Source organism: Curcuma longa, chromosome 11 (genome assembly GCF_044706935.1).
Source record: "Curcuma longa cultivar G26 ecotype Majalengka, Jawa Barat chromosome 11, ITB_CL_G26_1.1, whole genome shotgun sequence".
Classification (NCBI taxonomy): domain Eukaryota; kingdom Viridiplantae; phylum Streptophyta; class Magnoliopsida; order Zingiberales; family Zingiberaceae; genus Curcuma; species Curcuma longa.
Genome location: NC_133871.1, coordinates 6,679,609 through 6,693,919, shown reverse-complemented (window position 1 = coordinate 6,693,919; position 14,311 = coordinate 6,679,609). Strand labels below are relative to the sequence as shown.

Genomic DNA, 14,311 nt, shown 5'->3' with positions numbered 1-14,311 from the left:
AAAAATCAAAACAGTATCTCTTAAGAATGTCCTATCATTTTTTTTATCCGAAGATATCTTTATTTTAACTTTATTGTAATAGCTACAACTGTTCAAAATTATTCTACATATAACATTGATACTTTTTATCGTTCGAATTTATTCAAAAATTACATTAACATTGTTGTAGAACTATGATCATAAATGCTATAATTATAGTATTTCAGACAACTAGCTTTCAAGTAGAAACATTCTCCGATGGACTCGACTAAGATTCAAAAATTACAGATTGATCGTATGTTCAACTAAGATTCTTCTTCTTCCTTTCCTCGATCACCATCTCTTCCTCAAATCGTGGCGGGGGGCCGCAATGGCGATTAGCCCTTCCACTGTGGGCACTGGTCGGCAGGGCGCATCTGTTGCGTGCCGGCCTGGACCGGGCACCGCGCGTTCAACGGCGGAACCATGCAATTGTACTGCAGACAGAGCGACGCCCCCACCGGGATGGCATTGCCGGTGGCCGCCGCCTCCGTTCCAAGCTCCACCCCCGTGAGGAAGTTGTGCTGGAGGTAGAGCAGCTGCATTCCGTCGCCGAGGCCCTGCACCAGTAGCCGCGGCACCTTCCCTATGAATCGGTTGTTGTTGAGGTACAGCCGCCCAACCGGCGCCAGTAGCGGCGGCAGGGACCCGGTCAGCAGGTTGTAGCTCAGGTCCACCACCGGGATGCTCACGTCGCCCGGCGGAGCCACGGGCCCCGAGAAGGCGTTGTGCTGCAGCAGGAGCGCGGCTAGCGGGAAGGAGAACACGCACCCGGGAAGGGGGCCGGAGAGCAAGTTATAGCTCAGATCGAGGAAGCTGAGCCGGGTGAGGAGCGGTAGCACGGTGTCGACGAGGCCAGTGAGCGCGTTCGAGCTGAGGGAGAGGTATTGCAGCGAGGGCGGCAAAGGCGGCACCTGGCCGGAGAGCTGGTTGCGCTTGAGGTCGAGGCGGATCAGCGCAGAGGAGTCGGGGAAAGAGGGAAGCGGGCCGGAGAGGCGGTTGTGGCAGAGGATAAGGTTGGAGAGAGTGGGGGCGGAGGCAAGCGCGGGCGGGATGGTACCGGAGAGCAGGTTGTAGCTCAGATCGAGGGTTCGGAGGCGGGGGAGGGCACCGAGGCCGTCGGGTACGGGGCCGGAGAGCAGGTTCCTGGAGAGGGCGACGAAACGGAGGTCAGAGCAGTTGGCAAGCCCGACGGGGATTGGGCCGGAGACGCGGCCGGGGACGAGCGAGAGCTCGGCGAGGGCGGTGAGGCGACCGAGGGCGGGGTCAAGGCGACCCAGGAGCCCCGGGGAGCCAGCGCGGGGGTCGCCTAGGGCAAGACTGACAACACGATCCCCGGCGCAGAGGACGCCTGGGAAGCCACACGGGTCGCCGGTGAAGTCCCAGCCGGCCAAGAAGCGAGACCTGGGCATGTCGTCGAGGCCCTTGCGCACCGCCTGCAGGGCCAGAAAGTCCTCCGGGTTCAGAATCCCGGACGCGCCGGCGGTCGACAACACTATCAAACACAGCGCGAGCAACCACCGCCAAGGAGCTCTCAGGTGACAGCAGGTGGCCGGTGCCATCGTCGCCATTGCTTGCTCTGCAGCCTAAGCTCGTTCCTGAAGCAGAATTAGGGTAAGCAACAAGATCGTGGTCTAATGCCTGGCTTTTAATGGCGGAAGATTGAATTGCTCTTCTTCCTCGATCTCCTTGTTCTTTGTTTTTCCTTTTTCTGTTGGCGTCGTGCGAGATTGTGGAGGAAGAGGACGAGGAGTTGCGACTCACTCCCACTCTTCTGACTGCAACTCTGGGTGGGTGGGTGGGTCTGTCAGGGGTAGTCGCCGAATGAAGGTACGTTTGTTTATTTGTTTCGGCAAACGCGATGGTTTGGCACGGAGCAATAAACGGCTCTCCGGACCAGCTGGCTCGGCAGGAGACACGACACTCCATGCTAGTGCTGGGGAGGAATCTATGTGCTCACGAAGCTCACGTGAGGTCAGCGTGAGTGCTGGGGCAGGAACAGGAGAAGAGGAGGCGAGACCAGATAATCAATCGAAGGGTGATTAAGATCTTAATTATGCAAGAGTTGATGTAGTTTTCTTCCTTTATTTTTATTTATTTATTTAGTATAAAATTAGAAAAAGATAAATCAATTTTAACTTCTTTCTTCCACCGGACAATAATACTCTTATTTTAATATTATTATAGTAATGATGATCATATCTACTGTAACATAAAAAAATTATCATAATTTAATCAAATTTATAACACATGAAATATTTTTATATTAAAACACTCTTTATCAATTTATTTAAAATTATTTAAACTTATCAAAATCATTCAAAATGAGTCGTCCCTCCCCATTCGGCCATCACTCATCATGCAAATCTAGAAGTGCCCCAGGCCATCACTCATCTGCACGACTAATCAATGTCTTAAAATTTTTATCTCATTAAAAAAATATATATTACAATGCATCATAACTAAAAATCAAACTATGAATATTTGAGTAACTCAGCACTAATGTCTTACCGTTGCATCATTGCCTAAAAACAGGACCATGCCCTTCTTTGAACAACCTCATCTTAATGATCAAACTGAAATTAACATTGTCTAACTATGACTTTCTAAATAAATTTTCACCAATCTCCACCACTGAGTGCAAAGCAAGACTTGTTACAATGTTTATTTAAATATAAATGAAAAAATAATAGGGGATAGAGTTCAGTAACATAGAAAGATTCATATAGTGATACCATTTAGTGAGATAAGATTTAATTGTTGTTGTTGTATACACCTCAAAAACAAGAATCCTATATGTTTTTTTTCTTCTATTCATACAAGAAACTAATTAAAATGCAAAATATAGTTCGCACAAATTTGTAAGATGGTCTCTAAGCTTGATGTAGCAACAAGTTGTAAGCTTTATTCACTTGGTACTTATCTTCAATTAATCCGATCAAGCTTATAATCATTGGATGAGCTGCAATAAGTATTAGAACTACAATACAAGATCATCAATCCCAACCAATTCACCATCAAACCCACATTATTAATCTAATTACAATGAAAGAATCAAGATTATCTAAATAATCTCTATCAGCTCATTGAAATCTCACAATTAGAAGGAAATAACTCCTAATTCTTTATGTTGAAAAAGTGAATGAAAAATAGATGAAATTAACTCCAATAGGAATGGAAAAATAATTTCACAATGACAATTTCATGGCAACATATTGATTTATATTGAATCACAACTTTAAAATATTATGAATATGAATGAATGAATTGACATTCAACATGAGTCAATTAAGTTTAATGCATTTTAGATTTGTATCCCCTTGTAAGAGTACACACAAAAATATCTAACATTTATTCATATACATAATATTTTAAAGTTGTGATTCAATATAAATCAAATTTGTTGACATAAAACTCTCAATGTGGATCTATTCTCTCATTCATATTGGAGCTAATTTCATTCATTTTTTAATTATTTTTCCAACTAAATTTTCTCTTCAGAGGGGGAAGAAGTGATTGTCTTACCTCTAATAGGGATGTGTTTAATGTTCCAAGTGCCAAGAAATGTAGCATGATGCACATTCTTAGTGAGAATGAATACTTGCTATGTTGGTGATCAATCGTTAAGAAGGTTGCCTTTCGAATAGATGATATACATGCATGAGTGAACAAACATGCCACTCATGGAAGACACACACTTGTGATTGTTCTTTGAAGAACAACCTATCTAGCCTTGTACAAAGGATGAAGAACCCTTGGGAAGGGGCTCCCAAGGGATGTGGGATAGTGTCGGCATATCATAAGTGAAAAATACTAAGGGCCGTTTGATTCAAATTATTATATATAGTAATTATATAATCAAAATTATAAATTATAAATTATAATCCTCAATCAAACACCCCCAAAGAGAAGGTAACTACTCCTCGGGCTACTACACCTTTGAGAAGGGGGATCGGAGTCGCTAATAAGAAAGTTAAAATTCATTCTCTTTTACTATTTATCTCCTCGTATAATACTCAAATATTTTATTTAAAAAAATAATTTTAGTTGAATCTCAAAGTTTATTTAATTTATAAACCATTTGCAATTTTAATATTGTCCCATAAATTCTTACCGCATAAAGGCGCCGGTCGCACCGCGGCTGACGCGAGATCTGTCGCCATGGATTTCTTCAAGTCCGTCTTCGCGTCCGATCCGGCGACCACCCCGCAGAATGAATCTCCGACGGAATCACCCGGCCGCCTTCCGGAAGCTAACGAGCCAGGCGGCAACAGCGGTTGGAGAGGGCTTATCAAGACCTTCGCCACCAAGTCCGAGTCGGTGATCCAGACCTACCGCCGGGATCTGGAGGAGTTCGGGTCCGGCCTCAAGAAGGAGACGGAGGCGTTTCGGGAGGTCGCATCGCAAGCGGTGCGCCACCTCCCGGACTCGCTGGAGGCTCGTGCCTCCGCCGCTCAGGAATCGCTCGAGTCCGTCGGTCAGGCCATCGACGCGTTCGGCGGCTCCGTCTGGCGGGGGACGGAAGAGTTGATCTCGCAGGGTAAGGCATCGATCCTGGCGATGGAGGGCGAGGGCAGCGGCAGCGATCAGTACTCTTCCGATCATGGGCAGCAGAGCGGGACTCCTGCTTCGAGGAGGTACAGCCGGTTCGAGGCGCAAGTCGTCGCGATCCAGTCCGACATGAATACCTTCTCAGAGGAGCCGGAGGATGTCCAGGGTTTCAATAATTGGAAGTTGGGGTTTGATTTGGTTACGAAGGAGGATGAGATCGAGAAGCTGTGCTTCGAGAATGGGGCGCTGGAGGGATTTCTCGAGAAGCTGGTGCCGCGATCGATGGATTACGAGACCTTCTGGCTCCGCTATTACTATCGTCTCCACAAGCTCAAGCAAGCAGAGGATGCAAGGGCAAAGCTCGTAAAAAGGGTGATTTCAAGGGATGAAGAGGAGGATTTGAGCTGGGAAGTGGGTGACGATGACCAAAGTGATGAAGAAAGAAAGAACGACGATGACAAGAAAGGGAGGGACTTCAGGCAGGCTAACGAAAAGAAAGTGGAAGTAAAGAAGGATGAGATTGTCAAGATGGAGCAGAAAGACCAAATGAACAATGAGCTTATTCCAAGAGTGAAAAATGTGGAGGTATCTCAGGTTCAAGACTTGGATGCTTCGAACAAAAATGACAATGGTGCGACTTCAGATTCAGCAAATGCAGATGAGAGTCAGAAGAATAAGGAGATGCGAAAAGAAGATACTAAATCTGAGCTTGTCAGGGTAGAGAAACATTCCGAGGTTTCTCAAGTTGACAAATTGGAAGCTTCAACAGAAAAAGTTGATGAGACTTCCAATTCGGAAAAGCAATCGAAGTCTGAATTTGCAGGTGATGGCATAAGCTTAAGGTCAGATGATAAGGCAGAGCAAACAGGGATGGTGGATACTGGTGAGTCAGTGAAGGACAGCAGCCATTACTTTGTCTCAAGCCAACCTTCTGCAGAGGAGGAAGATCTTGAGTGGGATGAGATTGAGAATCTTGGTGAACATGATGAGATGAAATCTGCTGAGACAAGTGTAAGCCCTCTAAATCGAGATTTGCGCAAGAAGCCCATTGTTGTCGAAGAAGATGAGGATCTGAGTTGGGATATTGAAGATGATGACGAGCCTATCAAACCTTGAGTTGAAGGTATATTATACTGATTAGAGTTAATGGTTATCTTCTTTCCTTGTGACTGTCGAATACTTAACTGCTTTGCTTATTGTTTAATTATTGAAATTGTTTCTCTTATAGTCAACTTGATACCTAAGATTTGGAGCAGTTATCTTTGGCATCCTTGGTGCTTTCATCTACTTTTTGTCCAAATTGTCTGCTTGAAAGTGCAAACTGTTGGATTTTGTTTCATGTTGTCCCTCTGAAAGATTTATCCACGTTTATTATGTTAATTGTTTATGATGAAATTGCTAATTTAATACACACCGTTTCTTTTTCACTTGTCAATTCGTTGGGATTCATTTCCCCCTATTTTAGAGCATTATCAATTGCGATGATGATGACAATGGGCATGTTTTAATAATATATGTTTTCGTCCTTCAATTTTGACTACACTGTATAAAGTATGTTTTCAGTTTTAATTTTATTGTCTCTGTAAAGTAAATTATAAATTATAAATTTTGTTTAACCTGACCTATGCAATTCATAGCAACCGTTGCTTATGCCATCTAAAAGTATTATATGTTTGTGTGTTTGTAGTCATCATGTTATATGCATTTATCAAAGTAAACTCCCAACAGATTTTACATTGCCTGTGTGCTGCTTACATTCTATGATGTGGACGTAATCTGATCCTAATTCTAGCTTGGACTAGTAAATGGCTAGTAGAAAATTTTTAAGTTAACATTATTTGGATATGGGACTTGGATTCAAACATGATTGATTTTCCAGTTTCAGTCATCAATCTACTCACACTAATATTGCGGTTTCTGATTATTAGGCATTTGCTCAGATGGAAAGATTTCAAAAATTAAAAACAAATTATAATGGCAAGCAGGTTGTCACAATGATTCATCATCATAATTATGCCACAGAAACAAAGGCATGTGACTTGTTTGCCATGCTATCAATGCTTGATCCCTGGTCTTGCACATATTTTGCAAATTAGCTACCTTGACGAACAAGTTATTTTTCAATAAAACATAACAATACTAGTATGCAAATAAAATTAGGATACTACTGCATAGATCCATGTTTGGTTCAAGGAATTGTTCAACAAATGGAAACAGTTATGCTTAGGGAATGCCATAAAGTAGAAATGACATAGGAATATTTACTTTGTAGTTTGGCTGAAGGAATGAAATTAGATATTTTGTGTCTCATTCCTGTCTTTGGTTTTCAGGAATTTTATAATTAATAATCAGAAGATGGATGACTTCAGTGGATAAGATGTAAAACATCAAACCTGATAAATCAGGATAACTATTGTTTAGGATGCTGGGAAAAATAACTTACATACTGGGAAAAATAACCAAGTTGGAACAAAAAATAATTATATTTAGAACTTAAATTCTATCATGATTGTTTTCTTTGTCAAGGAAAGCTATCCTTTGAAAGCTTGATCACAATGAAAATCTTATTTGTGACAGTTTGTCATAAACATTTTATGTTTGATAGTGGCATCGAATAATAATAATTTTACCCGACAAGTTTAGTAGAAGGGGAGTCTTAGCGCAATGGTAAAGTTATTGCTGTATAATCTGGAGGTCACGAGTTTGAGTCACGGAAACAACCTCTTGCAATGCAAGGTAAGATTGCGTATAATAGACCTAATGCGGTGGAACCTTCTCCAAGACCCCACATTGGCGGAAGCTTTGTGCATCAGATTATCTTTTTTTTTTACCCGACAAGTTTAGTCAGTGGCTTTCATAGAAATCAATGTATTTATGGTAAAGTATAACCAAATTTATTTTCCATTCAACTTAAATTTCTTTTTTCTTTTGAAATTTTTTGCGTTGGAAGAGCTGTGCATTTTTCAATACAGTGTTTATATTCTGTTTTAAGATAGCTTCATTTCTTGATTGAGGTGAAAGATATTCTCCTGATTTATGGAGAATAACTCGTCTCTTTGCAAAATAACAGCATATGAGGCATATATTTTCTTATTTGTGTTTATATAGCCACAGGTTTTCATGTTTTTATTTAAGAGATTAATGGAATAAAATCCATTTTGATCCCAATAAAATCTTTGTGGTATCACAGGCCATTCCTTCCTAAACACACTCTACTATGACCCACTTTCTTCATGTATCTATGGACAGTGAAGTTCAAAGTGAAACCTCCAATCTTATTTCCGATTCTACACTGAAATGTCACACCAAATCTCTATATTTCTTATCACAGATCATAAATATACCAATCATAGTTTCAACCATTGGTCCCATTCCGTGATGATCTTCGTCAGTCGGAAAGGCAAGAAAGATTATCTGATAGGAGCTGCTGTGCAACCAGAGAAGATAACCCCTGTTGTCGTACCTGGAAGGGGTACATGGTGATCTGCTGGCTTCTAAACTCCATTACAAACAAGAGGGGTGAGAATTTCATGTAATACAAACTTGCTAAGGATATCTGAGATGCAACTGATGAGACATACCACAAGCCACCGAATTCCATACGTCCTTAGAATCAAGTCCATTCAATAAAGACCAAATGGAAATGCTACAAGATGCTTCAAGCTTTGGTACAAAGTGTACGATATACTCTTCTGGAACCAGTGCAGTAACAATGGCACAGAAAGGTAATCCTTTCACAATTCAGTGCCAGAAAGGAAGGAAAAGAAGTTCTGGATCAGTGATTTAGGACCTCCAGTCATATTACCAAAAACATTTGTGTTTGATGAATACGTTCTGTGTTCCAATGGTGCCAATGTTCAGATTGCAGATGGGTCTTTTTGTAGTGACTTTTATCGAAGGATATAAGTTTGATTTTGTGTTGTTTATCCCAGTTTTTGCCTGTAAGCAAGCTTATAGAAGATTTGAATTGCATTACTAAATTCTTTCCACATTTGTGTGAATTCCAGGTTCTGAACTTGGGAAGACTATTGGCAGTACTAAGATGAATGCAGGCCTTTACCTTGGAGAGTGATGCATCCCTATTAGACAAAACCAAAAAAAGTTCCTGTATGGTTTCCTGTGAAAATAAGAAATATGACGGTATGGATACAGGTTAGGACATTTAAATTTCTTGTGCTTGTAAAAATTGTTTCCCTCGATCAATAAGACAGTGGATTTTCAATATGAAGTGTGTCAATTGTCTTAACAGGTCCAAAGTTCATATCCTCATTAATCCTGTAAGTCCTCTAATCCTTGGTTACATTATTCATAGTGATGTTTAGGGACTATCTAGGATTAGCAATGTCATGGGTATATTAGAATCATTTGGATATTTTTGAAGGAAAAAAAAATCAGAGGTTGGTCAAATCTTTCTTAACCAATGATTCAAACTCACTTTTATACATGAATCCAAGTTATTAAACTTGACAATGGAAGAGAATATTTTTATTCTAAGCTTGAGGCCAACCTCCATGATCCAGGAATGATTCAGCTAAGCTCTTGTGTTGACACCCCTTATCAAACTAGGGTAGCAGAAGGAAGAAATAGATATCTCCTAGTAGTTACTTGCTCACTTATGTTCCCTTTGCTCACTTCTATTCCACTATGCTAACTCTAACATGAATAAACACACAAGCACCACACAAAATACTAAGTAGTTTATTGTGCTAGCATAATTTCTATTTGCAAGTTAAGGTGCTAGCTATTCACCCCCCTTTAGTTTGTCCGATCACCATCCTTCAATCCCCAACAGTTACTATATTGCCTTCTAAATTAAAGGATATATTGTGATTGCTCAGTAATTAAATATGTTGAAAGTCACTTCCTAACACAAATAAATGGCATGATGATGCATCTCAAAGTCATAAACTCAAAAGATGGTGCCCCACGGGTATAACTGAGTTGATACTCGAATGGTAGATTGTCAATTGTAGTGCAGTTGACTTAACCTATGACTGTGGATAGAGAATTTCTAGATCTTTCAAGAGATGGGAGGGATGTACTGTTAGATTTTAGAGAAGCATGTGCACTCTTTAGTAGATCTTAATTGAGGAGGTGCTTTAAAACTTTTGCCCATGCGAAGACAAAACCATAGAGCTCAGTAGGTATGTAGCTATTTCAATAGGTACAACAACAAAGAAAAAGAATATACAGTGGTAAAAATATTTACAAAAATAAATAAAAAATTATAAAGTAATAGAGATAAAAATTTTAAAAATTAAATTTTAAATATGTATAAATTGTATTTCAAATTTACTTGATAAATAAATTAGGAGATCTATTATTAAAAAAAGTTATAACTAATGAAAAAGTAGTATTTTTTTTTGTTGTTGTTGTAAAAAATACTTTAATTGAAAAAAATATTTAAAAAGTATTTTATTTATTTTAACAATTACTTGACCTACCTAACACTATTATAATAATTTTAATTAAATTAACAATTTGGATCAACATTTTTCTTAAGTTGGAGATTTTTTTTTTTGACTAATGTTGAAGTCATTTTAACTAATATTATAGTAATTTTAATTAATATTAAAATATTTTTTGATTCAAATTGATATAACTGGACAAGTATATAAAGAGAGATATTTAAGAATAAAAAAGTTAAAACAAAATCCTTATTTATTTTATTTTTAACACGTATTTTTTATGATAATGAAAATAAAAGTCTAAATTCCATTTTTTTTTTAAAAAATGGCACACAAAAACTGGTAAAAAAAAAAAAATCTAAGATTGTGGTCGGTGGTACATAACGCAGCCGGATCCATTTCTACTGCGGGTGCCCGTTGCCCGTTGCCCGTTCAGCAACGTCAGCGCAACGGTCACTCTCTTCCTCTCCACCCAAAGAGAGAGAGGGAGTCGAGTAAATCCGCAACGGTCAGTAGCAAAAAAGCAGATCGAATATTTGTCCCGGCGCGAGACAAGATTTGTCTCCGCGCGAGGAACGCCAGCCTGCGCTAACCCCACGCCGCATTTAACAACGGCATCCACCTCCCGCTCCGACCCTTCAGATCCACCGTCCATCTCCCCGAGCCACCAAACCCTCCTCCTCCTCAGTCCTCACAGCTGGCTCCCCATGTGCCTTCGCCACTCTGCCAGTCCTGCTGCCTGGCCCCATCCGTCGCCTAGCCGCCCTGACGGTGGCTGCTCTCTCTCTCTCTCATTCTACATATACAGCTCACGGCTCAGTCCCTTTCATACCCCTACTTCTCCTCCCTCCGACGATGGATCATCGCCGCCCAGCCATCCTCTGTCTCTCGCTCCTCCTGTGCGCCGCCGCCGCCACCATACCCGCCAGCGCACAGTCTCCCGCGGCGGCTCCCTCCAAAGCCGCCGCCGCCGCAGCCACCGCCCCAGCTACCGCCAAGACCACCACTCCCGTCCCCGCCTCCGCCCCCTCCAAACCTACCGCTCCTGCTCCCACGCAACCTTCCCCCGTTCCCGCGGCTGCTCCTGTCGCCAAGGCCACTACACCGCCTCCATCCACGGCCCCGGCTGCCGCACCTGCAAATGTCACCGCCCCCGCCACTGCTCCAGCCGCGACGCCTCCGGCTACCGCCCCCGCCGCGAGACAAACCGCTGCGACTCCTCCAGCGCCGGTGCCGGTCGCGGCGCCCGCCGCGGCCCCCGTCATCCCCTCCATTCCGGTCCCGGCCGCAGAGTCACCAGTGCCCTCCGACACACCTGCCCCCGCCTCGAGCAAGCCGAAGAAGAAGAAGAAGAAGAGTAAGAAAGCGGCGGCTCCCGCGCCGAGCTCCCTGGCCCCGCTCGCCGCATCACCGTCCGACGCTGCCTCTCCTGGACCCAGCGTCGCCGCCGACGAAGTGGTACACTACTGTCAATCTAACACATACATAGACAATTAATTAATTGGAAACCAATTCATCAAAACGATCGCGCGATGACAACTAATTGTGCCATAATGCAGAGCGGAGCGCGCGCGGCGAGCAGCATGCTCTCAGGCTTGGTTCTACTACTCCCTTGGATCGTCGCCATCTTTGCTTCCGTTTGACTGATGTTGCTGTGGCAGTGCAGTGAGTGCTTGATCTGTCGTCCTCGGAATCGGATTGTTTTATTCGCATTTTGGCCCATTAATTTAGCGTATATTGCGTGCACCATCACCATGACCCGTGACCACGACCACGACTTGCTGTTGTATTTATTTATTCACTCAATCGAATTTTTTTTATTATTTTGTGGGAGGACCATTCGCCATCCACGTGACGCTCATAAACCACCTCCAAAGCGCCGTGCAGGCGCACAGATCTCAGACACACTTGGAAATCGCAGTATTTTAGGGACCACTCTTTCTTTCTTACTATGCAAACTTACCGGTCGTCAATTTGGATTAAATTCGTCAAACAAATATATAATTTTATATATCAAAAAATATAATTATATATATATATATAATTTTAATCAGTTGATTGATTGAGTAGATGTTACAATTGATTAGATTTTCTCACAGTTGATTGATTGAATCATATAATTTTTTAGTAAATCAAATTTAGCAATTCATAAAAAATTTCATGTATTTTGAAAAATCATAAAACTTTGCAAATATTATGGAAAATAATTTCAGAAAAAAATAGTAAGTTGAAAATAATTAAAAACTTAATAATTATATTTATCATCTATTTGGATATTATCAAGCATTTATGTGAATTATCTTTTTCTAATCGAATCCACAAGGGGAAATATTATTTAAAAAAATATTTTTTGAGCATAACCGAATAGTTTTTGCAATATGAAAATCAAACAATTTCAAACTTTATCAATTTTATGGGTCATTACTCTTTTTCAACGTATAGGTATCATCGAAGGGAATGTCACATCCGCAATAAGAAAAATATCCTATCTTTATAAAGAAGAGTTCAATCATTCATGCTTAATACAGTAGGAGACCATATTGTATTAATAATGCATTAGGATATCTGTTGTTCTGTGTACTATGACGTCCGACGTATTGTTCCAGTTCATATGTCATTCAGGTTACAATCAAGCGGGCTGAGTGAGGAGCATCGTGTTGACAGGGCAGAGCTATTAGGACAAGAGTGTTGACTCGGTGAGGCTGAGTCGATTGAAGAGCTGACCTCCCTCAAAAACATTGTGAAGTCGATCGGATCTGGAACCAGTCGAACATGAAATCAACCGGACATTGAATTAATCGGACGGCCACTCTCACTTTTTTTCTTCTCACGTGTTATTTTCAACTAGACTGGATCCTGACTTTTTTGATCGGGATAGATTCGGCTCGTAACACTTATGAAACAAAAGTGATCGAGCATCAAACGATGACACTTTTACAGGAAAAACTAAAGTAGCTTGTGGTTCATTCTGAGTCCAAGTCCGTCGACCAGAACCCCAGGAGAATCTATGCAGTGCAGTGCAGGGCAGGGCAGCTTTTTCTACTGTAGTGGGATACCGTTCGTGCTCCTTTACGAATCCCGACGTATGAAGCATTCGCCGTACATGCTAGTTCCTTTTTCAAAATCCCAGGGCCGTGGCGGTGGCGGTGGCGGTGGCGGTGGAGGGAGCTGTTTAATTTCATTACAACGTCTCGGAGCTTTTAATTTGCTTTACTCTGGTTTAGGTGTAATGGCCATCGCTGCCTCCCGTAGCATTTTGACGTACATTCGATCGAGAGGGAGGAACTTGAAGCTTCAGTGTCTTGCACCAACACGCAGCAAAAGCCCGGCCTCCACGCAGAGACGGATTTAGATAGGTCTGTCCTGACTGTAACCCAGTCCAAATTTTTTTTCCTTTTCCTCGCGGTGCAGGCAGCTCGCTCGTCTCCGGACACACGAACACCGCTTCCTCCCCCGTCGCTGACGAGCCACCGCCTCCTTCCAGGTACACAGCCGGTAGAACCTTCGTCTCCCATTTCCACTCATACCAACTCTAATTCAAGCTCATACCAACTCTAATTCTGTTCCCTAATCTATATTAAATTCAAGCTCGTACCAACTCTAATTCCTAATTCCTGAATCCGTCCCCTTTCCACTCTTTTCTCCTTGTTTCACAAAACTTTTAACTTGTCCACCTTCGTGTTGATTCATAACTACTGTTCTGTTCTTCCTTGACTGAGACGGAGTTAAGTGTTTTGCAGACCTTTCTCCGGAGTGATAGGTTCTATTTTGGGGAGACCTTGAGATATATATGTTTTTTCGGCGTTGCCTTGAGATTTCTCTCATGGCTTCCAGTACCATTCTCGCCGTCCTTAACTTCCACCTGATTGAAAGAAAACTTGTGCGTAGGGAATTTAGCATCATTTGCTACTGGAGCTGGGACTTTACATGGAATTTGTTGTATGGTTTGCATTTCCAAGACCGCTTTTTCTTCTTGAAGAGAAAGGAGAAAAGAACTTGTTCAGGATTTTCAAATAAACAAAGATTTTCTTTTCTTTATTTTCCAATCCAAGTTTCCAACAATGGAGCAAGCTAGTCAAGGAAGAACAGTGGAATTCGTATACCCTCACTGAAAATTATTTACAATGATCGAACACACTAGATGAATCAACTGCAAGGCAAACTAAGAGACCTGTGACATCAGAAAAGAAACAATGTATACCCTCTATCACAATCATTAGTATTTCATAGGCTAACACAATCAAGGTAGAATTTATTCACCCACGAATGCAATTTGAGACAAGAAGTAGGAAAAAAGACTTAGCACCAAATACCTATTCATCACCAGAATCCGG

The 14,311-nt window shown here is 41.7% G+C and overlaps 3 protein-coding genes across 3 annotated transcripts; 2 read left to right on the top strand and 1 right to left on the bottom strand.

Moving 5' to 3' along the window:
• Positions 1-306: 306 nt before the first annotated feature.
• On the bottom strand, positions 307-1,756 carry LOC141841843 (uncharacterized). The gene has a single exon (XM_074730036.1). The coding sequence runs from the start codon at positions 1,587-1,589 to the stop codon at positions 357-359; it is 1,233 nt and encodes a 410-aa protein (XP_074586137.1). The 5' UTR covers positions 1,590-1,756; the 3' UTR covers positions 307-356.
• A 2,403-nt stretch (positions 1,757-4,159) lies between these two features.
• Positions 4,160-8,793, top strand: LOC141839669 (uncharacterized). The gene is made up of 2 exons (XM_074727472.1): positions 4,160-5,692; positions 8,577-8,793. Exon 1 carries the CDS (start codon positions 4,180-4,182, stop codon positions 5,683-5,685), a length of 1,506 nt encoding a protein of 501 aa, XP_074583573.1. The 5' UTR covers positions 4,160-4,179; the 3' UTR covers positions 5,686-5,692; positions 8,577-8,793.
• Positions 8,794-10,825: 2,032 nt separating this feature from the next.
• Positions 10,826-11,804, top strand: LOC141842390 (uncharacterized). The gene is made up of 2 exons (XM_074730600.1): positions 10,826-11,435; positions 11,537-11,804. The coding sequence occupies exons 1-2, from the start codon at positions 10,833-10,835 to the stop codon at positions 11,618-11,620; spliced, it is 687 nt and encodes a 228-aa protein (XP_074586701.1). The 5' UTR covers positions 10,826-10,832; the 3' UTR covers positions 11,621-11,804.
• The last annotated feature ends 2,507 nt before the right edge of the window (positions 11,805-14,311 follow it).